Here is a 24370-nt window from a genome sequence, read left to right as displayed (position 1 = left end):
GACTACGACTAACTTGAAGAACTCACAGTGAACCTCTCACCACCCCATCCAGGCAGATGTTATGTTTATACTCCAGCTACAGGAGGCTCTGCACCATAAGTTCCTCTTGCCTGCTGGTTCCTGTCCCATTCTTCACCTGGTTTTACTAACTCCTCAGTGTTGCTTCCCTACGATGGCTTTCGAGTTCCTCTCCCGAGGGACTCGATCAGGCTCAACCACCATAAATCAATTCTCGGGTCCTGTGAGGTCTCCCTTCACAGACTGCACGCACCTCCCCGGTCACCGTGCGTTCGTCAGCGTTTATCCACATCTGCACTCCTGCTGGACTGCAGGTTCCAGGCGGTTATCTCATATCTGCCTGTTTTCCAATGTATTCTAGCACCCGGCCCAGGCCCATAATTCCCTAGGAGCTAAAGTAGGCAGGAGCTTTTGCACCAGAAAACCCTGCCTTCCGGGTGCTGGTCTTAGTGAAGACGGCTGCTCCTCAGTCACTCTGGGGCCTTCCTACCTGCCAGCCATTGCTTTGTAGTAGGCAAAGATCTGGTCTGCTAGCTTGTAGACGAACTGGTCAAAACACAGGTTCACCTGGAGAAGAGGAAGCAGATGTCAGTGCTGTCTGTCTAGCTTTATCGCAAAAACCGATGTAACTAAAGGGGCAGCTGGGGGGATTGCACAAACTGTGTCCTAGAACAAGATACTACGAGGGGAACGGAGAGCATGGGATCAAGAAGTGGGGGGACTTAGGTCTTTGTTGTCCAGGTTTCAGTGAGTCCACGGATAAGAAAGGTAAAGCTCAAAAGGGCTGCAGAGGAACCGACCTTCGCATTGTGCTTGTCCCCGGCCATTACCCTGCAGCTGCTCCTGAGCACGCAGTGCAAAGGCCTGCGGTGTGTCCCGTCTTACTCGGAGCAGTGGGTTAACCTGCAAACCCCACCCCTGCCATCTCTTCGGATAGGCTTCCTGGACTGTCTATCTAATTTTTATCTGGCCTTGCAAAATTGATTATGGAGACATCATTAGAAATGTAACAGCCCCTTTCTTCAGACTTTAACTGTCTGGTTTTTCATGCACAAAGTCTTGGCAGCCCAGAGTTACATCACTTCTGTGTTGGACTGTGTGGCTCAGGGAGGGGAGATAGGTTCACACCAGACACAGAGAACCACAACCTCGACCACCTCCTCCTCCTCCTCCTCCTTCTCCTCCTCCTCCTCCTCCTCCTCCTCCTCCTCCTCCTCCTCCTCCAGCAAAGGCCAGAGGAGGAAATGGCCCAAGGCGCAACCAGAGACGGAGCCCAGGCAGTCAGGGTATGAGGGTATCAAAGGAGCCAGATTGTATTTAGTAGGTTAATCTTTGATTCTTCCTAAGTTCTTAGCTCTGTAAGGTGAACTCTTTATCCAAATACTTTCAAATCTTTTATGTCCAACCCTCATATAATGCAGAACTTGTGTTCTACATGCACGGTGCTGTGTACAGCACTATTTTCTCTGCCCTGGACTCTGGGCTTCACAATTCACACTAGACCCTCGTGCAGGGAAGAGATCTAAGGTGTGGGTGTTCACTCGGATCCCATGCTCCCCTTCAAGAACCAGCTCAGAGCAGCCTGGCCCAGATGGCCCGAGCACCTGCCAGGGCCACACAGCCCTTGCCCTGGGTCCATCCCCTGGGAGTGCACCCCATCCCAGGGTTGGCCAAGGGCCACTGTTTGCAGGCAGACGAGGTGGGTAGCTCGTACCCATCACACAGCCCCTCATGGGCAGAGCAGTTTGGGGATGAGGAGAAAGGGGACAGGCTGAGAGCTGGGGTCTGGATCTGTACAGTCGCACTTGATTAAGAAGATCCCCTGAGTTCCCCTGCTTGGTGCCAACAGCTAAAGCTCTGAAAAGTCCCGTATCTCCGGGCAGGACCACAGAAGAAAAGAAGCGTCACACTTGCCTCGGCCTCGATTTCGTCGTACAGAAACTGCTTCTTAAACTTGGTCAACGCGTAGTAGGCGCTGTCGTTGTACAAGTCCAGAGGGTAGAGGACGTACCTGCAGAGGGGCACAAAGGCCTGTGGCTCACTCTCTCAGCTCTCAGTTAAGGAAGGGAGATTTTACTCACCGGGGAAACACCCGGGCTGGGTGCAAAGATGAGCGGTTCAGAGTTAGGAAGGCCACCTCTCCACCCTCCATGCCTCCGTGAGGGAAGAACTTACTCTACTGTCTGCCCGCAGACTTGAAAAATTCAGATGCTGATTAAACCACAGCCAGAAACGAACCTAGCCCAGGGTCAATAGAAATGGGGTAGCAGGCTGGGCAAGTACTTGGGAGCCTGAGACGGGAGGATTGAAGGTTCAAGAGCAGACGCAGCCACTTAGGGAGACTCTCGGCAACACAGAGAGACCCTATCTCCTGAGTTTAATCCACAATACTACAGAGGAAGAGGAGACGGAGGAGGAAGAGGAGGAACAGGAGGAAAAAGAGAAGAAGGAGAGGAGGGGGAGAAGGGGGAAGAGGAGGGGGGAGGAGGAAGGTGAGGAAGAAGAAGTGGAGGAGGAGAAGAAGAGGAGAAAGAGAAGAAGAAGAAAGAGGGGAGAAGGATGAGGACAAAAAGGAGGATAAAGATGAGGAAGAAGAGGAGGAAGGGGAAGAGGAGGGGGAAAAAGAAACAGGTGGCAGTTAAGAATATTGATTTCCTGATCTCCAGAAATTATCATTTTCCAAGCACAGCCACTGTGAGACCGACAAGCGTGGGGAGAGCTGCCGGGCTGGGCAAACGACGTCGTGTGGCCTGTCCTTAGCCGGAGCTGCCCCAGGGAGGCACCCTGCTTCATCACCGGTCCACGTGGCCCTTTCTTCTATAAAGGATGGCGCTACCTGGCAAGCCTCCCTCACCCCAGGAACCTTGTCAGCCCGGGGGTCTTACTCCATCATGGAAGGCTCTTTAGTTTCCAGGATATGGTCTGTTAGAATCCAGGGCATGGACATCTCGATGGGGAACTGGATTCGCCGGCCCATGGTTAACTCCAGGAAGAATTCTCGGAACCAGAGCTGGGAGAGGTCACAGCACTGCTGCAAAGCTTCTGGAAGTGAAGGAAGAGAGTCGGGTTACGCCAGTGCATCCACGCACCTCCGCGCTGGCTTTTAGTAGCTTCTGCTGCTCTTCTGGTCCTGGGGCTAGATGAACAGGTGTGTCATCAATAGCCCTTTGGAGAGCCTGCCAGCTTGGGCTGTGAGGTGACCTCAGCATCTACTGGGAAATGGCATTTTCAATGCTTCATGGATAGGGCTGGTTCCAGAGGGTTCCATCAACCTCCTACAGAGCCGTCCTGAAAGCACATGCTCAAAATGTAAAAAGTGTTCTTGTTACAGAAGCGCAGTTCTAAGAGCAGTCCCCAGGTGCCCACCTCCACTGCGGTCCCTTGACCTTCAGCTCTGGACCACTTACTCTTCAGAGGCCTTGAGAGCCCAGCCTGGGCCACTGCTAGTGGAGAGGCTGGGCTGTTTGTTAGGACCACTCTGCCACAGCAACAGACACATCCAGGTTCTCCTGTGGCTCGAAGGCTGCTCTTCTGCCTGCCTGCCCTGTTTTTCCATGCAGCCTAATACAAGTCCCACTAAGAGCAGAGGAAGAGTGGAGAGTCCCACTAACAGGGCCAAGATGCAGCCTGGGAACCTCCTCTCTTTGGAGAAGGGCATTAGCAGTGAGGTTCTGGTGCTGCTCAGCAGCCTGGTTTAGAGAGGTGGGGTTGGAGGGCCCAGCACGCACGCGCACGCGCACTTGACTAGGTACCCGCTGTCATATTTTTATGCAGCTGCTTTTGAGCAAAGCACTCTCTTTCAGGAACTTTATGACAAATTACCCACAAATATCTACCAGACAAATTTCACTAAGTCAGAACAGCTGCCCCGAGTCTGGCCTCTCTTCTCTCCCCAAGTCAATCCAAGAAAGCGCACACACGGCCCCTCCACTCTCTTGTAGCAAAATAGGCCCGCTGGATCCACGGTCTTTGCAAATTCTCACGAGTCGCCCTGGGAGGTGGGAGCCCCCAGCCCGCGGGCGCAGGCCCGGTGGCTCACCGCTGATGTTAAGCAGGTGCGTGAAGAAGAAGGACTGTTTGTGGAAGTCCTCGATGGCGAGGACGATGGGCCCATCCAGGCTGCTTCGCAGGGTCTTCTTGGAGCCGCTCTTGTCTGCGATGAGCGATTCAAGCATGGTACGCACCATGTACAGCTTGAAAATGAAAGGACAAGCAAAGGTCAGGGGCTGGCCCTCGCCCGGGGCCAGCGTGCTTTTTTGTGTGCAGGTAGGTATGTATTTTCTACTCTGAAGAATTGTTTTAGGAAGCACCCGTTTGGGTGGAGAAGTGAATTTGTAACTAACTTTATCTTTTCGTGGTCCTGAGATGGAACCCCGGGTCTCATACATGCCAGGCCTGAGCTGTTCCCCCAGCCCTTGTGGAAACATCCGGAAGGGAGACTGGTCAGCCTGGGAGGGAACTTCTTCCCAGGTTCCCACACCATCAGGGTGTCCTGACATCCCCAGGAGTTCAAGGCCCAGGGAGAGAGAGGGTCCTGCTGGCCCTGCACAGCCAAGGGCTAGGGCATCAGAGGAGAACCTCATTCCACATCCCTCTAGAGTCACTCCTGCATTCCCAGATGGCACCGTGGGCGGAGCACTGGACTGGGAGTCAAAACACCCAGGTTCAAGGCCAAGGTATTGCTGCTGACTTGCTGTGTGACCTTCAGCAACACAATCTCCACTCTGGGCTTCAGTTGTGTTACTGAACAGAGGGGGCACAGCCAGTGCCTTTCAGCTCTAACATTCAGAGGCATAGAGGAATCAGGCTAAGATCAGAAGGCATCTCCCCCCAAACCACCTTTAATTTCTGATCCTCTGTGTTCTAAAGTCGTGAGCAGGTGATGGTGCCCCCTGGTGGCCTGGGCTGCAATGGCACCGCCGGCCAAAAATCCTGGGTGGACCGCGGTTGACATTGGTACTTACACAGGAGGCTACTAGACAGTTAACTCCTGCTTACAGAGGGCCCTACGTGCAAAGGGCGCAAGGCAGTAGGGTTGTTCTCTCTGCTAATCTAGATCTTCCCACATGTGCCTTTGAATCTGAGGGCTGGAGGGGGCCTGGAGGAGCCAGGCTAGTCCGTTCCCGCTGCCTCCTGGAGAAGGGTACCCAACCAACCCAGCCAGGCGCTGGAGTACCAGGGATCGGCAGCCTCTTCGGCCCTGTGTACCACCAGTGGGGTGAAACAATGCCCTCGGGGACCACTGGCAGGCCTATGATATAGATAGGAGAGAAGGAAGAGGGAACGGGAGGGTAGGAGAGACAGGGAGGAGGGAGAGAGAGAAAGAGAAAGAGAGAGAAAAGCGAGAGGTATTGTATACGGTGGGAAAGCCGCCCGACTGCTGGGGCCTCCTCGGAGCCGGTCCAACCTCCCAACAACCACTATCTTCTCGACCTGCCCCATGGATCTTTCCCGCCAGGCACCTGGCACTGACAGTTTCTAACGTCACAGAAACGCATGGCAAGCTACCTGCCACAGGATGCTCAACCCCGGCCGCCGGCTCTGCAGCCGGCCCACCGCTGCCACCTGGTCCCTACGATTTCGGAAGCGCTGTCCTAAGGATGGTCTTTGGAGTCTCAAACACAGGATTCATCTAGCCCCAGCCGCTGCGGAGGCCACGATGCGTCTAACTATGAGAGTGCTGCTTTGATCCTTAAGAGGGTCGACTCCGTCCCCACCAGCATTAATAAGAGACCACTTAGCACAGAAGATGGTCTACAGCCCAGCTAGTGAGATGCCCATGGCCACTGTGTCCCAAAAGCCCTGGCCAGGCCCTGTGGTGGCCGTCAGGAGACCTGGGTTCTTGTCCCGCTCCACCTGAGACTCACTCGGCGACTTGGACAAGTCACTGCCCCTTTCTGGACCTCAGTGTCCCTCTCTGTGATGCAGAAAAATGCTCGCCTGAAGCTAGCATTTCTCCCACGACTCCTCAGCACTCTCTGGCTGTCCAGGGGCCTATGTCCAGTATGTGGTGGTCACCTGTGGGTGACCTGCCCGTCTCATATCATGCCTACAATACATCCCCTCTTTTCTCTTTCTCTACCTGCAGCTTCTCTCTCCTGTTTATCTGATGTCCTACTAATCTCTTTTCTTCCCCACCCAGGTTGGAGGACTCAGAAGCACCTGAAAAGTCTGCTCAGAAAAGCCAAGGTGCTGTCTGGAAAGGTCTCTGATCCTTGATTTACAGGAGCTGTCTGTAGAAGATGTCTGGGGACATCGCACAACCCGCAGGTAAGAACAGTGTTCACTGCCCCCAGGGCTCTGAAGCCAAGGGACTACAGGGGCCGCAGAGAATCCTCATCCCCCCTCGCCCCCCCAGCCCCAGTCCCACCGGACATGGACACACACACAGGGAGCGGGGGCAGGAGGGGCCTCGGGCGCCCGGCTCAGAGCAGAGCCAGGCTCAGAGGTCAGGGGAAGTGGAGCCCAGCTGGGGATGCTGTGTGTCAGACTCTCAGAACCGCACTGAGACCCATCTGGCTTTTCTTGGAACTGCAAAACCCAGACCAGGAACTGCTTCTTCTAACGTAGGTAAGAATTGAACCCTGAGGCCCATATTATTGATGTTATGTTTCTCTCCTTGATTTTCTGACAGCTCTGGAAAAGCCACGGGCAATGTCCTCTCGTGCAGGAGCTCCAGCTGGTTACTCTGAGTATTTCTGATATTTCTGAGTATCTCCCTAGGAATCAACAGGGCTTTCCATAGTTGTGTTGGGGATGGGGATAAGAAAAAGTGGTGTCCTTTCAGCAACACAATCTCATCCCTAGTTTTCAGGTTACAGAGCTCAGAGAAGTCAAGGTGCTCGCCCAAGGTCACACAGCATGTTGGAGCAGGACCTGTGCCTTTCCACGTGGGATGCTACTGCAGGGAAAGGTGCTAGGTGCATTCAAAAAGGACAGACAGAGGCACACAGAACCCACTTTGAACTCCTCCTGCCCTTCGGAATCTGAACTTCATAGGGCCAGGAGACAGCCAGACTAGGAAGATATGCTGCCACCCCTACTGGTCAGGTTAGACAACTGAGGCACAGAGAGATTGCGTAACACACCCAAGGTCACACAGGTATCTGGGACTAGACTCCAGGTCTCCTGAATTTTAGACTAGTGGTCCTCCTTCCGAGAGCAAACGAAGATGTCAGAATATGACCAGAGCAGCTGCCCCACCCTTCCCTCCTGACCGAGGAGCCCCAGTCCCACTGCCCCGTGGCCCAGCCATGAGGGCTCTCCAAGGCCCAGCCGGCCAGAGCGAAGGGAGCTGGCCCATGCTGTGGCCGCTTACCTGTGTGCTGGAGGGCCCCACGGCACGCCGGGGCACCTTGATGTCAAATCCGCCCTTGGGGTCCTTCTCCCCCCTCAGGCAGGGGTCGTTGGGGGGCTCCCGGCCTCCCTCCCAGTCACAGATGGTCTTCCGAATTGCCTGCAGGACGCTGGGGAGAAGAGCCAAGACTCAGGCTGACTCACGCCACCAGAAGGAAGTACCAGGTGCCTGTAGTTTTAGGGCATGTGGGGTCCTACAACTTCCTGGGTTAGAGTTACCGGGGTGCTACGGAGTACTCTTTCCTGAGCCCCACTTACAAGATGTGAGTTGAAGAGATTTTCGGTACAGTCAGAGCCAGGTGTGGTGGCACATGCCTGTAATCCTAGTACTTGGGAGGCTGAGCCAAGAGGATACAGGTTGTGGGCCAGCCTCAGCCAACTTAACAAGACTCTGTTACAAAATAATAAGTAAAATAGGGTTAAGGGTGTAGCTCACAGGTAAAATGCCCCTGGATTCAATCCCTAGAACCTAAAAAAAAAAGGTCAAAAATCTGCTTTTTTCTGGTACTGGAGATTGGACCCAGGAGCATTCTACTTCCAAGCTAGACCCCTGAGCCCTATTTTTTATTCTTCATTTTGAAACAGGGTCTCACTGATTGTGAAGGGCCTAAGTAGCTGAGGCTATCTGTGAACAGATATTCTTCTGTCTCAGGAACCCGAATTCTGGGATTAAAAGCATGTATCGCTATGCCTGTTATTATTTTTCATTTTGAAAAAAGAGTCTTGCCAAGTTGCCGAGGCTGGCCTTGAATGTGTGATCCGATCCTCCTGTCTCAGCCTCCCAAGTGAGGCTTCAGGTGTGTGCCACCATGCCCAACAGGAACCTGTATTTTGGTAAGTATCCCATGTGCTTCTGAGACCCCCTGGAGGCCAGAGTGTGCCGTTGTAGGCACGTGCAGTGGACAGGACTCAGGGGAGGCTGGATGCTTATTTTTCTCACTGGAGTTTTTGAGAAGTCCCACCAGTCCAATTAAGCCTGTGTCCACTTCGCGCTTTTATAACAACCGGCACCTGTGGCCCGCTTACTCCCTGCTGCGGTGTGCGTATGTCTACATCATCTCACTTTCCGGCCACAGGCAATAGCCGTGGAGCAGGTACCATTATCCCCATCTTACAAACGTGGGACACTGAGGCTTGGAGAGGTCATTTGACTTGGTTCACACAGCTGGACAGCGGTGGGTCTGGCTCAGAGAGAGAGGCTTAATTCACCTTAGAACTTGCTGGAAGGGTCTGCAGGTCCAGAGCTGGCCTGGAACTCCCCCCACCCGTGCCTAGGAGCCCACGCAGGGTGGCGCGGACCCACCTGATGAGGACATTCTTCTTCTTGCGTACCGCCTGCCGCAGGGGCTCACGCAGCGTCACCTGGGCGAAGTCCTGCAGGGCCGCGTAGATGGTGTTCCGGATGGCTTGGTTGAAGACGCTCTCCATCCTGCCCATGAGCACCTGAAGGCCCTTGATCATGGCGATCACCTGGCCAGGCACAGGGGAAGGGTCAGGCCTACCACCCTCAGCACAGGGCAGGAAGGGAGGGTGAGGCACCCAGAGGCCAAGGCCGTGGCCGCCCAGAGCACCACTTCACCACTACGTAGGAAATGTGTGCTACCATGCACACAGGAAAACACCCTGCTTCCTCAGGCAAGACCTGCTCTCACCGGCTGGTGGGAATGTCAATTAGTTCGGCTGGTATGGAAAACAGTATGGTAGGGAGGTTCCTCAGAAAGCTAGAAAAGGAACTATCACAGGATCCAGCTATCCCACTTCCAGGTACGTGTCCAAAGGACGGGAAATCAGTAAGTTGAAGAAACGTCTGCATTCTCGTTTACTGCAACCTCAGCCACAAAAGCCAGGATGGGGACTCAAGTGTGGTGTCTGTTGAGGGATGAGTGGATCAAAGCAATGTGGGACATGTACAAAATGGAACATTATTCAGTGGTGAAACATGAAAGAAACACTGTCATTTGCAACAATATAGGTGAAACTGGGGAACATTAGGTAAAGTAAATCAAGTCAGGCACAGAAAGACAAGTAGTGCTTGTTCTCCCTTGTATGAGAAAGCAAAAAGGTTGATCTCAAGGAAGTAGAGGAGACAGCAGTGGTTATCGGAGCAGGAGAATGGGTGAGGTAGAGGGTAACGGAGAGAGGATAGTTAATGGGTACAGGGTGTCATTCAGCAGGAGGAACAATTTCTAATGTTCTATGACACAGTAGGATATCTGATATTGTGGTTAGGTATAGAACATCCCCTGAAGAGCTCATGTATTAAAGTTCAGAGCTGATATAACTAAGTTATGAGGGCTGTAATCTCATCAATGGATGAATCCATTGTAATGGACTTGCTAGGTGGTAACCTGGACAGGTAAGGTATGGCTGGAGAAGGTGGCTCCCTAGCAGTGTGGCCTCGGGGATTATATATAGTTTCTTTTTCCTTTGCTTGTTCTCTAGCTTCCACCCTTCATCATGTGAGAGCAGCGCCCCCTCTCTCTCTCTCTCTCTCTCTCTCTCTCTCTCTCTCTCTCTCTCTCCCTCCCTCCCTCCCTCTGCTTCCTGCCTTCATGCCTGAGATCCACAGATCCCAAACCTCACATGGACTTAACCTGAAATCTCCAAAACCTGTGAGCAAATAAATCTCCCTTCCTCTGAGTTGTGTGGTCAGTTGTTTTGGACTACAGCAGGGAGAATGTTGACCAAGACTACTGTGGTTGACATAAACTAACTACATATTTCAAAGTAGCTATTGGAGCTGGGCAGAGTGGCACATACTTATAATCCCAGTACTTGGGAGGCTGAAATCAAGAGAACCACATGTTCATGGCAAGCCTCAGCAACTTAAGGCGTTCTGAAATTCAGTGAGATCCTATTTCAAAAGACAAAATAAGGAGCTGGGCATGGTGGTATCCACTGGTAATCCCAGGATATGGGAGGCTAAGATAGAAGGATTGCAATTTCAAAGCCAACCTCAGGAACCTAGTGACTCTCTTTTAAACTAAAAATAAAATAGGGCAAGAGATGTAGCTTCAGAGTCAGAAAACCCCTAGGTTCAATCCCCAGTACCACAAACAAAAGTAAGTAAGTAAATGAATAATAAATAAATAAATAAATAAATAAATAAAAAAAAACAGGGCTGTAGTTGTAGTTTGGAGGTAGAATGCCCCTGAGTTCCATCCTCAGTGTCTGTTTGTCTTTCTGTCTGTCTGTCTCTCTCTCTCACACACACACATACACACACACACACACACACACACACACACACACGAGAGGATTTTGAATGTTCCCATCACAAAGAAACATGGGAGGTGACAGATATGCCAATTACCCAGATCTGACTTTACACACTGTATACTTGCATTAAAATGCCATGCCGTACCCCACAAATATGTACAATAACTATGCATCATCACTGATTAAAAATTTAAAAAATAGATTCTAAGCAAGAAGGAGGGAGACTTGCTACAAAACAAAGCTCATATCGGCTGTGAGCGTCGTGATGCAGTCCGCTCTCATTCTGATGTGAGATCCTCATTGTGCTGCTGGCTAGTGAGTGGGGTGGCTGGTGGGAGGACCATGTCTTGAGTAGCATTCTGGCTTTTGGAGACCCCTCCACACCCTCTGCACCCACAGACCAGCCCAAATGGGGCTTTTATCCCTCATGACATATTCTAAAGAAGTTTTACAAACTTTGCTCTGGAAATAAGTTGGTAATTGCTGCTGGAGTTCATGAAACCAGAGTTCCTTCTGGAGCAGCCCTGGGAGTCTCCACCCTCTGCTAACCTCCTTGTGGCCTCTGCTGCCCATATCTGTCTGGCAGGAGGAAGTGAGGCTGGCCTAGTCTTGGTCCTAGCTCTTGGGACTGACTGCCCACAGGTGTGGGCCTTTTCTTCAGTCCTGCTTCTTACTGTAGTGATCAACCCTCCCCACACCCGGGAAGGGTGAGGTGTATAGATGTAGCTGCTCCGTCTGTTACCCAGGGGAGAAGGAGGAAGACTAGTACTCTTGGGTGGGAACCTCATTCCCAAGTTCCCAGCTTTACCAGAACATCCTGATCCTGTGACCCAAGCAGCCTCAATGGGTTCAGAATATAGGAGGGAAACACATGCCAATTCAACCTTCACACAATCACTACACTTAGGTTAGAGTTAGATATAAAAAGTCCCCTGAAGAGCTCATGCATCAATGCTCAGAGCTGATGTACTTAGGCCATGAGGATTATAATCTCATCAGTTGATAAACTCATTGTAATGGATTTACTAGGTGATAGCCTAGGCAGGTGGGATGGGGCTGAAGAAGGTGGGTTCATAGGGATGTGGCCTCAGGAACTATACTTTCCTCTTTGAATCCTCTTGCCTGTTTGTGCTTGCGCTCTCGCTCGCTCTCTCTCTCTCTCTCTCTCTCTCTCTCTCTCTCTCTCCCTGCCCTGCCCCCTCTCTCCCTCCCTTCCTCCTCTCTCTCCCCCCACCTCCACAATGTGAGAGCAGAGTGTATGTTCTGCTATGCTGAAACCTAAATCTCCAAGGACACTGAGCTGATAAATTTTCCTTCCTCTAAGTTGCGTGGTCATTCTTTTTGGATTATAGTTGTGAGAATGTTGGCTGAGACAATTTATCAGGCCCAAAATGACGTGCCTGATCTGTTTGTCAGGCTGAAACACAGCAGGAGCGAAACCTGGCTGTGCATACTCAGGACCAGTACTGAGCCTGGGGTGAGCAGAAAGAATTTTGGTTGAAAAGTAATTTTCAATAATGTGATCCTTCCAATAAGATTGAAATCATATATCCAAACAGAATTATACCCAAGCACTTGAAGCAATTTTATCCCTGTTGGTCAAAAGCTAGACCAATGAGCTTAGACCTCAGACATCCCTCTTTCTTTAAAACTTTAGCGATGATGATAAAGATGAAAAAGAATATTCAAAATAATCTGAACCCTGTGAGAGTGGGGCTTAGGAGGTAAGAGTTTCAAATATGTTTTTTCTGGAAGAGAGGCAATAAGGACTTCTAGATCATAATAGGGTCCTGAGTCCCAGCTAGAGATGTTATTAGAAAACACTGAGACAAAGAAATAATTTAAAAAATGAAGGCATTTCAGGATAACACTAAACTAAGGGTGTGCAGGGCTTGGGGGACCCTAGGGAAAGATCCTTGAAACTTTGGGCTGGGTAAAGGTTTCTCAGTTAGAATGCAAAAATCACAAACTGCAAACTGATAAAATTGATAAATTGGACTCTTAAATCTAAATTAAAAACCATTGCTCTTCAAAAGGCATCCTTTTAAAAACAAAAGGGCAAAGTCACTAATTAGTAAAGAAAATACTTGCAACAAAGTATTATGTCTACAATAAGAAAATTTCATGATTCAGTTAACAGGAAGACAGAAACCCAATTTTTAAAAAAATGGGCAAAAAAATTTTAACACTTTATTAGGGAAAACATATGGCTAATAAGCGTGTGAAAAGATGCTTAACACCAGTTGTTGTCACGGAAACAAAATTGAAAATTGCATGAAATTCATACAATTAGAATTGCTAAATTTAGTAAGTTGAACAAGCAGGGACCATGTGGGTTTAGAGAGCAGCAGGAATCACACAGATAGTTTGTGGAATGAAAACGATACAGCCACACAGAGCCACTATTTGGAAGTTTTATTTTTTGTGTGTAGTGCTAGAGATTGAACCTGGGGGCATACTATATCTGAGCTATATCCCTATCCCTGTCTTATTTTATATTTTAAAACAAGGCCTTGCTAAGTTGCTAAGTTGCGGTACTGGGGATGGAACCCAGGGGCATTCTACCTCCAAGCTACACCCCAGCACTATTTCTTATTCTTTATTTTGAAACCAGGTCTCACTGAGTTGCAAAGGGCCTCACTAAGTAGCTGAGGCTGTCTGCGAACCGCGATCCTCCTGTCTCAGCCTCCTGAATGCTGGGATTAAAGCGCGTGCCACCACACCCGGCTGGCAGTTTCTTAAAACAATAAACACAAGCTGCGTGCAGTAGTGCATGCCTGTGATCCTATCTATTCTGGAGACTGAGACAGGAGGATAGTAGGTTCAAGGCCAGTACATAGTAACTTAACAAGACCCTGTCTCAAAATAAAAAGGGCTGGCCGGGCGTGGTGGCGGATGCTTGTAATCCCCGCGCTTGGGAGGCAGAGACAGGAGGATCGCGCAGGTTCAAAGCCAGCTGCAAGCGCTGGCTTAGGAGACCCTGTTTCTAAATAAAAATATAAAATAGGTCTGGGAGTGTAGCCCGAAGGTAGAAGGGCTTCCAGGAACCCCAGTACCACCAATAAATAAATAAATAAATACAATAAATTTTTAAAAAGGGCTGGAAATATAGCTCAGTGGTAGAGTGTCTTAGGTTCCATCTTAAAAAAAATGCCTACAATGTGACCATTCCAATAAACTTAAAAAATGATACTGAAACAGAATTATAATGAAATATTTGAAGTTATTTTATTCATATTGGTCAGAAGCTAGAAATGGCCCCTACATTTAACAAGAAATGAATAAACATATTGTGGTTTATCCACACAATGAAAAAATACACAGCAAAAAAGGAATAGATAAGGCCACACGTTGTGGTGCACGCTTGTAATCCCCGCGCTTAGGAAGCAGAGACAGGAGGATCGCACGGGTTCGAAGCCAGCCTCGCTGGCTTAAGAGAACCTGTTTCCAAATAAAAATATAAAATAGGTCTGGGAGTGTAGCCCGGAGGTAGAAGGGTTTCCAGGAACCCCAGTATCACAAAAAAAAAAAGGAGGGATAAAATAATGTGGATGAGCCTTGAAGTTACTGTGCAGAGAGAAGAATTCCATACTGTAAAGATTTATACTCACACAGAATTCAAAATAAATATACAAATATATGGTGATAAAAAACAGATAAGTGATTCCTGGGGCCAGGGATAGAAGGAAAGAGGAATTACAAAGTGGCATAAGAAATCTTTAAGGAAAAAATGGGAATGTTCTGTATCTTGATCATCTTTGGAATTTCAAAAATGTACACAGCTTTCAATTTATATGCTTTAAATGGGTGCGCTTTATGGAATATGAATTACATTTCAATACAGCTAATTACAAAAAATATAATATCCTCATGGAAATATCAGATTCGTAACAAACAACCAGAGTACTATAAAAAGGAACATGTAAAGAATAAGATGGAGCGTCCACACATTAAAAAAGATGATGACCTCAACTGAAAATACTAACAGCTGAATCACATAAAGCAGATCCCAAACAAGTATATAATCAGAAAGAAAATTAGAAACTAAACCCTGAGTGCCCTGTATATGACATGTAATGAATGCAGAGTAAGAGAAGCAAAAACTAGGAAGGAGGAAATTGTCAAAATACAACGAAATTTCTCAGTCCCACTCGACATATTTTTTACATTGAAATGGCCTATGATTGTTCAAAAAAAAATGCAAAAGGCTCTCACCAAGATACCTGAGAGTGGAGTTTCAGGAACACAAAGGCAAAGAGATAATCATATGTGATTTTACAGAGGATGAAAGAAAATGAAGCGGAGGACTCACATTTTCTGATTTCAAAATTTCAAAAAATAGCATTGTACTAGCATAGAACAATGGAAGAGAACTGAAAGTCCTGAAATAAAAATAAACTCACTGTTATGGTCAACTGATTTTTTATGAGGGTACCAAGATAATGCAACAGAAAAGGAGATTCTTTTTAACAAATGGTGTTGGGACAACTAGATGCCCATATGCAAAAGAATGAAGTAGGAGCCCTACCTCACTCCATACAACAGATTAACTTAAAATGAATCAAAGAGCTGAATGTAAATATAAAAGTATAAAACAATTCTTAGAAAGAAACTCAGGAATAAATCTTTGTGACCCTGGATTAGGCAATGATGTCTTTGTTAAAATACCAAGCACTCAAGTGCAAAAGAAAAAACAAATAGGACCTCTGGACTTCATCAAAATTCAAAACCTTTGTGCCTCTAGGGATAGCGTTTATATAGCAAAAAGACAACCTATGGGACGGGAGAAAATTTAGCAAATGATTTATCTTATAGCCAGAACATATAGAAACTCTTACAACTCAACTATTAAAAGATGACCCCATGAAAACTTGGGCAAAAGGATTTGAATAGATATGTCTCCAAGGAAGATATGTAGAAGACCATGAAAAAGTCTCCATTCTACTTATTAGGAATCCATCGATCAAAATCACAGTGAGATACCACGCTACACCCACTAGGATGGCTAAAATAGAACCATTTAACAAGTGATGGCAACACTTTGAAGAGAGTGCAGCCCACGGGCATGGCTAATAGAACTGCAAAACAATGCGGCTTCTTTGGAAAGCTATTCGGCAGTCCGTCCCTCGAAATTTTATACATGGCGCCACTATAGGGCCCATCAACTCCACCCCTAGGTGGAGACCCAGAGGAAATGAATATATATGTTCACACAAAAACTTGCAGATGCATGTTCATATCATTATTACTCATAATAATCCAAAGGCTGAAACAACCCAAATGTTTACTAATTAATGAACATAAAAACAAATGTGGTATCACAAATTGCAATGGAATATTATTCATCTGTAATGAAGTGGGATGCTGAGACATCCTATAGCATAAAGAAACTTTGAAAACAGTAGGCAAGGTCAAAGAAGGAAGTCACAAAGGATCAAAGTTTATGATCTCATTTATACAGAATCTCTAAGAATAGGAAAATCCACAGAGACAGAAAGCAGATTAGTATTTGTCAGGGGAGGAGAGAATGGGAATTAACTGCTAATGGGTATATGTTTCTTTTGGGGGTGACAAATGTTTTAAAATTGGATGGTGGTAAGAATTGTACAACTCTGAGAACAGACTGAAAATTATTAAATCCTGTACATTAAGAGAATGAATTTTATGATATGTGAATTATATCTCAATATCACTATTACTTAAAAATTCAATGGAGGAGATAAAACAGGGAATCAAGGAGAATAGAATTCAAGTTTTTTTTAATAGTAACCCCTAGTAAGCTTAGATGACAATAAGGTAGTACTTTTGAAAATTTAGAAAAAATATTTATAATTTAGAATCTCTATCTAGTCAAGTATATGTGAGACTAGAAAACAAACATTTTCAGACATTCGTGTTCTCAAAAATTCATTCTCCCATAACCCTTTTTATAAAATCTACTGGTGGGTACACTTCAGCAATATGAAGACAGAGACAGACATGAGATACACCAGAGGAGAGAGAGAGAAAGAGAACGCCCAAGATAATGAGGAATTATCTCAGGTCAGTGGCCAGACAGAAGGTCTAGTTACAAACCTCTACAAACTGGCAAAGAGAGGGCTTCTGTAGGAATGGTTTCAAGGGAAAAAAAGCTGGTAAAATTCATAAGTTAATGACTGATTCACTTATTTGTATAAGGACTTTTGCATTGTGTTGGTAATGTTTCGGGTTGCCTGTCGAGGAGGTTCATTGAAAACAAAACATGCAACACTATTAACTCAGGGAAAAACAAAAGTCATAATGAAAAAATGTGTTCCTGTTAGACAATGTGACTCGTCAATAAACAATTGTTACATGGTCATAATAGTATAAAGTAGCTACTGATTTGACTAAATCGTATGAAATCACTACAATGGGAAGGTGGGCAAGTGGGTGTCCAGAGGGGCGAGCAGTGGAGTTGACAGGTCTAAATGCACATGGCCCAAAGAGGAAGTCAACAGAAAACATTATAAATTGAAAAATCAAGAGTCTCATAGGCCAATTATCTAGATGTGTGGAGAGAAATATCCCCCCCCCCCAAAAAAATTAGCTTAAGTTGCAAATTGGGTCCTTTTTGGAATTTTATGGTGGAGTGGGATTCTGTAGCTACTTTTGTTGTTGTTACTGTTGTTGATGTTAAATGCCATACAGGACCATTTTTCTTTAGAAAAGTTTTAACGCAATCTACTAAAATGATAAATGAAAATGATAAGTCACCTGAATGCACAGCAAGTCAAGGACTAGAAGAAAATACAGCAAAATGTCTATGGTGGTTGTGTTTGAGGCTGTGGGCAGATGAGGGAAGGTCCGGGGTTGAAGGGGCACTCCTAAATCACTTGCAACATACACACGTTCCTTTTACTACAGAAAGGGATGCGTGAGCCCTTTACACAGTTGCAGTCCGCTCAGACTCTAAGTCCCACTTTACGGAGGCTCGAGGATGTCTTGTCTCCACTAGCGACAACTGAGAAACTTTCTTCTACGTTGACTATTAGTGATGGAAAAGGCATGAGGTCAAGGGGCCTCTCTGGACACTGTCAGGTGTGATCCCAATATTTCTGCTGAGTGAAATTACGCCGCTGAGCCTCAATCCTTTCAAACACAGTGTGGGGAACATGCTAAAAATGTCTAAGCCCTTCCATGTGCATGACCCTGCAAACTTTCAGAGTGCGTCTGCAAGCATCAGCTTACTCGGCAATGACTGTCTGACTCTCAAAAGTGAGCCTGGGAAAGGAGAGGGTCGAGATTATTAGCTTCATTTCACAAACAGGGAAGCTGCGCCCCAGAGAGACGAAGGGGCCGGAGCCGAGGATCCTGAGCTCTGACTGGTAGGTCAGACTCTTGTCGGCTTCAAATGCTCGTGACAAGGGAGCTGGAGCGGTCACTCACCACCCAGTGTGAATGAGTTTTCCTCCCTACAGAAATATCACTGTGTAATTAAACACAGGAAAAAGGCTTCCAAAGGACGGGAGGATCTGGGTTTGCGGCCAGCCTCAGCTACTTCGTGAGGCCCTTTGCAATTCAGCGAGACCCTGTTTCAAAACAAGGAATGGAAAACAGGGCTGGGGGTGTAGCTCTGAGGACCCCCTGAGTTCCATCCCCAGTACCCCCCCCCCCACACACACACAATAGCAGATATAAATATATTCTTCAGTTTTGAGCAAATATACAAAAGTATGTTAACTCTGGTACAAATGCTATTCTTGACCTATCATTTTAGTTTTTTTGCACTGCTAGGGAGTGAATCCAGGGCTTTGCACATGCTATGTAAGCACTCTACCACTGAGCTACATACTCCTCACAGCCCGGTGTTTTTTGTTTTTTTTTTTTTTCTTTTGGTTTTTTGGGAGTCAGGGAACACTTGGGTTTGAACCCAGGGGTTTTCTACCACTGAGCTACAATCCCAGCCCTTTAATTTTTTTTTTTTTAAACAGGCTCTAGCCAGGTGTGGTGGCGCACGCTTGTAATCCCTGCGCTTGGGAGGCTGAGACAGGAGGATCACATGGGTTCGAAGCCAGCCTCAGCTACTTAGTGAGGCTCTCAGCAACTTAGTGAGACCCTGTTTCAAAATAAAAAAAAATATAAAAAAGGTCTGGGAGTATAGCCCGGAGGTAGAAAGCATCTGGGTTCCACCCCCGGTACCACCAAAAAAACAACAACAACAATAAACCCCCCCCCAAAAAAAAAACAACTAAAAACAGGCTCTAAGTGGTCGCACACTGTCCTAACCTGTAACCCTGAAATTCTCCTGTCTCAGTTTCCCAAGTACTAGGATTACAGGTGTACACTACCATTCCCAGCTATTTTTTCTTTTCTTTTCTTTTCTTTTAACTTAACAATATATTGTACATAGATTTCTCGGTAGGAAAGCTAGTTGCTGTATAGTATTCAACAATCTAACGATATTTTAATTTATTTAACTGGCCCCAGAGTAAGAGGCATTGAAGTTGTTTCACATCATTTAATATTTTAAAAAACATAATTATAAGTATCTGTGTACATATGTCTTTGTGTAATTGGCTTATTCCCCTGGGATAGATTCCCAGAAGAACAACTTCTAAGGCCAAAGGTACAAGCATTAAAAATGTGAATGCAAGCCGGGCATGGTGGGCACGCTTGTAATCCCCGCACTTGGGAGGCAGAGACAGGGGGATCGTGCTAGTTCGAAGCCAGCTGCGCTGGCTTAAGAGACCCTGTTTCCAAATAAAAAAAAATATTTAAAAAATAGGTCTGGGAGTGTATACTGGAGGTAGCAGGGCTTCCAGGAACCCCAGTACCACCAAAAAAAAAATGTGATCAAGCTGCCCTTGCAGAAAGCCGTTAAATGTACATGGCTGCCCCAAATATCAGCGCACATCTGATTTCCACACTTTAACCTGCACCAGGCATTGGCAGCCTTCTACGTCTCTGCCCTCCAGGTGGGTAAACAGTTCCCATTTCTGCTGCACACTGCAGTTGTCTGGCCGCTTGGACTTCTGGGCATTTTCCTATCTCCTTTAGCCACTGGTTTCCCTCTCTCGTTTCTTTCTCTGGTTTCTTTTTTCCCATTTTTCCCATTTTTAAGGGAACCTGTTCCCTTAGCCTTTTGAGAACTGAATGACTTTCTAATAATTTCTGAATAAGAACTTTGAAAAAATGAATTTGGATGGGATAAAGGAACAGGGACAGGCATATAAACAAAGAAGACTGACACTATTATCGCAGCCAGAGTCACGCCTGGAACCACAGTGAGCAGCGACCTGGGGGCCGGAGACCAGGGCACCGGCACGTACCTCCACGAAGGCAAACTTCTCCTCGCTGGTGTAGTTGTAGCGGGTGGCCCTCTCGTACTCCTCCGCCGTGCCCGGGCAGTCCTTATTGCAGAACTTGTCTGTGGGGTGAACCAGCTTCCAAGAGTACTGTGGAGAGGAGGAATAATCCAAACATCCATCAGCTAATGAATGGGGAAACAAAATGTGGCATATCCATTCAAGGGAATATTACCTAGCCATGAAAAAGTAAAAGTACTAATTCATGTTACCATATGAATGAATTTTGAAATCATGGAAAATTAAGCCAGATTGAAAAGGCCACCTATCCTACAATTCTATTTATAGGGGCAATCAGAATAGGGAGAGTAGATTGTTGAGTACAGAAAGTAGATTGTTCAATGCTGGAGGGATAGGTGTGATAATATGCTTTTTTGTGGTAGAGGGTATTAGAGATTGAACCCAAGAGCACTATAACTCTGAGCTAAACCCCAACCCTATGTAATTTTATTTTTTGGTTTGAAACAGAGTCTCACTAGGTTGCTGAAGCCTGTCCTTGAATCTGCAACCCTCTTGTCTTAGCCTCCCAAATACTAGGATCACAGGTATTCACCACCACACCTGGCCACTTTTTTTTCTTAAGTGATAAAAATGTCCTAAATCTGACTATGGTTATACAACTCTATACTTGTACTAAAACCCCACAAATTCACACTTTCAGTGGGTAAATGGTATAGTATGTGAATTTCAGCCCCATAAAGCCATTAAACAAGAGTCCTGGGATGAGGCAGAGACAGACAGACTCCCGGGGGGCAGAGGTCAGTGTGAGGCCTGGCGCCGGCGGACACCTACCACCTCCATGACGTGGGCACTCCATTTGGACAGGAGCTGCAGGCCCCGCAAGGCCAGGTCGAACAGCTCCCGGTACTCCTCATCCGACTTCTGGCTGTCCAGTCCCGAGCCGGTCACCACCTGGGGACATGGGCCACCACGTCACTGTCAGTGCGCCCGGACCTTCTATACACAGCTTCCCCCAAAACCTCTACAGAAAAGTGCAATTATTGCATCCCCTGGTCAGGTGGGCAGGGCTCCAGCTAGTGTCTTGCTAAAGGCCATATGGCCTTGGCCAAGGGCTCCCATTCAGGATACGCAATTCCAGAGCCCCCACACAGCCGCCCTGAGTGTGGCAGGGCAGGCTGCTGGCCCTTGGCTGCAGTCACTGTAGGAAGACCAGACTATGCAGTAACCCAGGAGCTCATCCCTGTGGGCTCATGAAAACGAGGAGAGAGAACGGCAGAATAGTGCATTGGGGCCATGAAAGGGACAGTGCAGGGAAAGGAACAGACCAAATAATATTATGCACACATATGATGGTATCACTCTGACTCTCACTATCACTCATGGGAGGGGAAAAGGGAATATAGGAAAGGAAGTGGACCAAGTAATGGTATGGGCATAGACGAATATGTCTCTAAGAATCTCACTATCATGTACAATTACAATGCCAATAAAAAGTATTTAAAAAGAACGCCGGGCGTGGTGGTGCACACTTGTAATCCCCGCGCTTGGGAAGCAGAGACAGGAGGATGGCGCAGGTTCAAAGCCAGCTGCGCTGGCTTAAGAGACCCTGTTTCCAAATAAAAATATATAATAAGTCTGGGAGTGTAGCCCAGAGGTAGAAACCCCAGAACCACCAAAAAAAAAAAAAAACAAAAACAAAAAAAAACAAAAGCAAAACACACCCTTGGAGGGTGATATTAAATGTGCATAATGGAGACCAATGTGGAGATTCCTCAGCAAACTGGGAATGGATCCACCATATGATCCATTTATACCACTCCTGGGTATTTTTCCAAAGGGGTCCAAATCAGAGAACAGGAGTAATGTAGGCACACCCATGTTCATAGCAGCACCCTGCACACTAGCCAAGTGCTGTGTGCATGGACGTCACAGTCAACATGATTTACAGTTGATGTGAGACTACAATGCACCAATAAAAGCCTATTAAAATATGTACACGTATGCAAGCAACAGTCCCTTCAACACAGCAATCTTACTCTGAATACTAGGGATTCTAACTTTCTATTCTAGTTCATATACAATGCTAACTCAAGTCTCTGCACTAGAATCTATTTGCAACACCCAGTAAAAACCTGTCGGGATTTCTCAGTCAGTTGCAGACATGGGCATAGTCTCAGCTGAGGCTGGACAAGAGGTCTCTTGGCCCCTTTGTTTTAGCTCTGATGCTGTAAACAAGGGCCCTTTTTGCAACTGACTTAGTGTCATGTTATGCACATTTTTTTTTAATGCTTCTTATCGGTGATTTCACAAAATGATCCCTGAGTGTTCCCACCTGCGCAACAGCTGTGAGATGCCTTATGGAAAAAAAAAAAAAGAAAGAAAACACATGGCTTAGATAAGCTTTGTTCAGGCCTAAGTTACAGCACTGCTGGCCCCCAGGTAATGTCAATGAATCAACAATATATCTCATATAATTTTAAAAGAGGAGCATGCACAAAACGAGACTGTGTGCTCATCGGTTGATGAAAATATTGTGATAGGAACCCCACTCTATTTCTCCTTGGGTCAGTGGTTCAGTATTTGCTAATTATGAGTTCAATTTATAGAATACAAGTACTGTGAATAGTGAGGAATGACTGACAGGATCCCCACAGGTGCGAATCCTGCGCAGTTGACTCTCAGTAGCCCAGGGTTCAGTGTCCAGTGGGTTTACACAATAGCACATGGAAAATATTTTTAAAATGCATCTATACTGAACATGGACAGGGACTTTCTGGTCATTATTACCTAGATTGATAATACAGTAATTACTTCCATAGCACTTATCCTGATTTAGGTATTGTAAGTAATACACAGATGATTTTTTTTTTTTTTTGCGGGTCTGGGGATGGAACCCAGGGGCATTATACCTCTGAGCTACACCCCCTGCCCTATTATTTTATTCTTTATTTTGAAACCGAGTCTCACTGAGTTGCAGAGGGCCTAAGTAGCTGAGGCTGTCCGCGAACTGCGATCCTCCAGGTCTCAGCCTCCCGAATGCTGGGATTACAAGCGTGGGCCACCACGCCCAGCCAGGTGATTTAAAATATATGGGAGGGTGTGTGTTGGTTACATCATTTTACATAGGGACTTGAGTGGCTGTGGAGTTTGGTACCAGTGAGGGGCCCTGAAACCAATTTCCTATGGATGCTACAGGAGAATTGTAATCGAAAACTACATTTGGGCTGGATGTGGTGGTGTACGCTTGCAATCCCAGCACTCAGAAGGCTGAGACAGGAGGATTGCAGGTTCGTGGCCAGCCTCAGCTATTTAGTGAGGCCCTTTGCACCTCTTTGAGATCCTGTTTCAAAATAAAAAGTAGAAAATAGGGTTGGGGGTATAGCTTGGAGGTAGAATGCCTCTGGGTTTCATCCCCAGTACTGAAAAAAAAAAATAAAAAAAAGAAAAAACTACATTTCTTCACACACGTGCTTATATCACACTAAAACTTGACTATATATTAAAGGGCCCCAGTATATGAGATAAATGATTCTTATTCATTCATTATTCAGTTCAGCTTATTGGTGTGTCTGATGAGAAAGTTTAACCCTGCTCATCTATTTTAATGACCACCCTTTCGACATTTAACAGACTGTCCTCTTTTTTTTTTTTTTTTCTTTTTGGTATACTGGGGATTGAACCCAGGGCATTCTACCTCTGAGCTACACCATGGCCCTTTTTGTTTTGTTTTGATATGGGGTTTCACTAAGTTGCTGACAGTCTTGCTGAGACTGGTCTCGAACCTGTGATCCTCTTGTCTCAACCTCCTAAGTACTGAAATTACAGGCATGAGCCACCGAGCCCGGCCCTATTTTAAATACATCCCTTTATGATCAAAGACATTTGCTGAGTTTGCATTAGGAAAAATGATCTCTATGCCACTGACCATATGGTGGAGCTGGTGAGCAAGTACCGCGTGGCATGCTCCAAGAGAAAAGAGCTCAGATCAGGATCCCAGGATGATCAAAGTAGAGTGCACATTTACTCCAATAAATATGACCTCAGAGGATATACACACCCAAAGGTTAACCATAGTCAGGGTTTACACGATCATTCTCTCCCCCTTTGCATATTTGTACTGTGGTGTGTGTGTGTGTGTGGTGTGTGTTTATTGATCATGTCTCGATAGTCAAAAAGAGAGAAAAGAAAAATTCATTCTTTTTTTGGTATTATTGACCATCTTCCATATTCAAAGAAAAGAAGGCCACTGAAATGCAATTATTGGGATTACAGGAGATATTTATGGCCTTCTTCTGTCCCTAATTACGTATGCAATTTTTTTTTTTTACAATGACTATTCATTATTATGTAGCTTTACATAATACAGGTGTGGTGGCACATGCCTGTAATCCTGGTACTTGGAAAGTGAAGACAAGAAGATCGCAGGTTTGGGACCAGCCTCAGAAATTTAGTAAGACTCTCAGACACTCAGAGAGACCTTGTTAGACCTG

At 46.5% G+C, this 24370-nt stretch overlaps 1 protein-coding gene across 3 annotated transcripts in view; it reads right to left on the bottom strand.

The window, feature by feature from the left end:
- The window catches only part of CYFIP2 (cytoplasmic FMR1 interacting protein 2), a gene marked incomplete at both ends in the record, with an annotated part of 114600 nt that overhangs the window by 63012 nt on the left and 27218 nt on the right, over positions 1–24370 (bottom strand). For 2 of the 3 annotated variants that reach the window (XM_080698485.1, XM_080698484.1), the window contains 8 exons: positions 509–585; positions 1933–2029; positions 2904–3060; positions 4058–4211; positions 7337–7484; positions 8678–8844; positions 19884–20009; positions 20712–20831. In XM_080698485.1, coding sequence (XP_080554611.1) covers positions 509–585; positions 1933–2029; positions 2904–3060; positions 4058–4211; positions 7337–7484; positions 8678–8844; positions 19884–20009; positions 20712–20831 — 1046 coding nt within the window. Of the gene's footprint in view, positions 1–508; positions 586–1932; positions 2030–2903; positions 3061–4057; positions 4212–5194; positions 5270–7336; positions 7485–8677; positions 8845–19883; positions 20010–20711; positions 20832–24370 lie in introns of all 3 variants that reach the window. The other variant, XM_080698483.1, reaches the window with a different exon arrangement.

Source organism: Muscardinus avellanarius (assembly GCF_963383645.1).
Source record: "Muscardinus avellanarius genome assembly, chromosome: 7".
NCBI classification, from domain to species: Eukaryota; Metazoa; Chordata; class Mammalia; order Rodentia; family Gliridae; genus Muscardinus; species Muscardinus avellanarius.
This window is presented reverse-complemented; position numbering and strand designations above follow the sequence as displayed.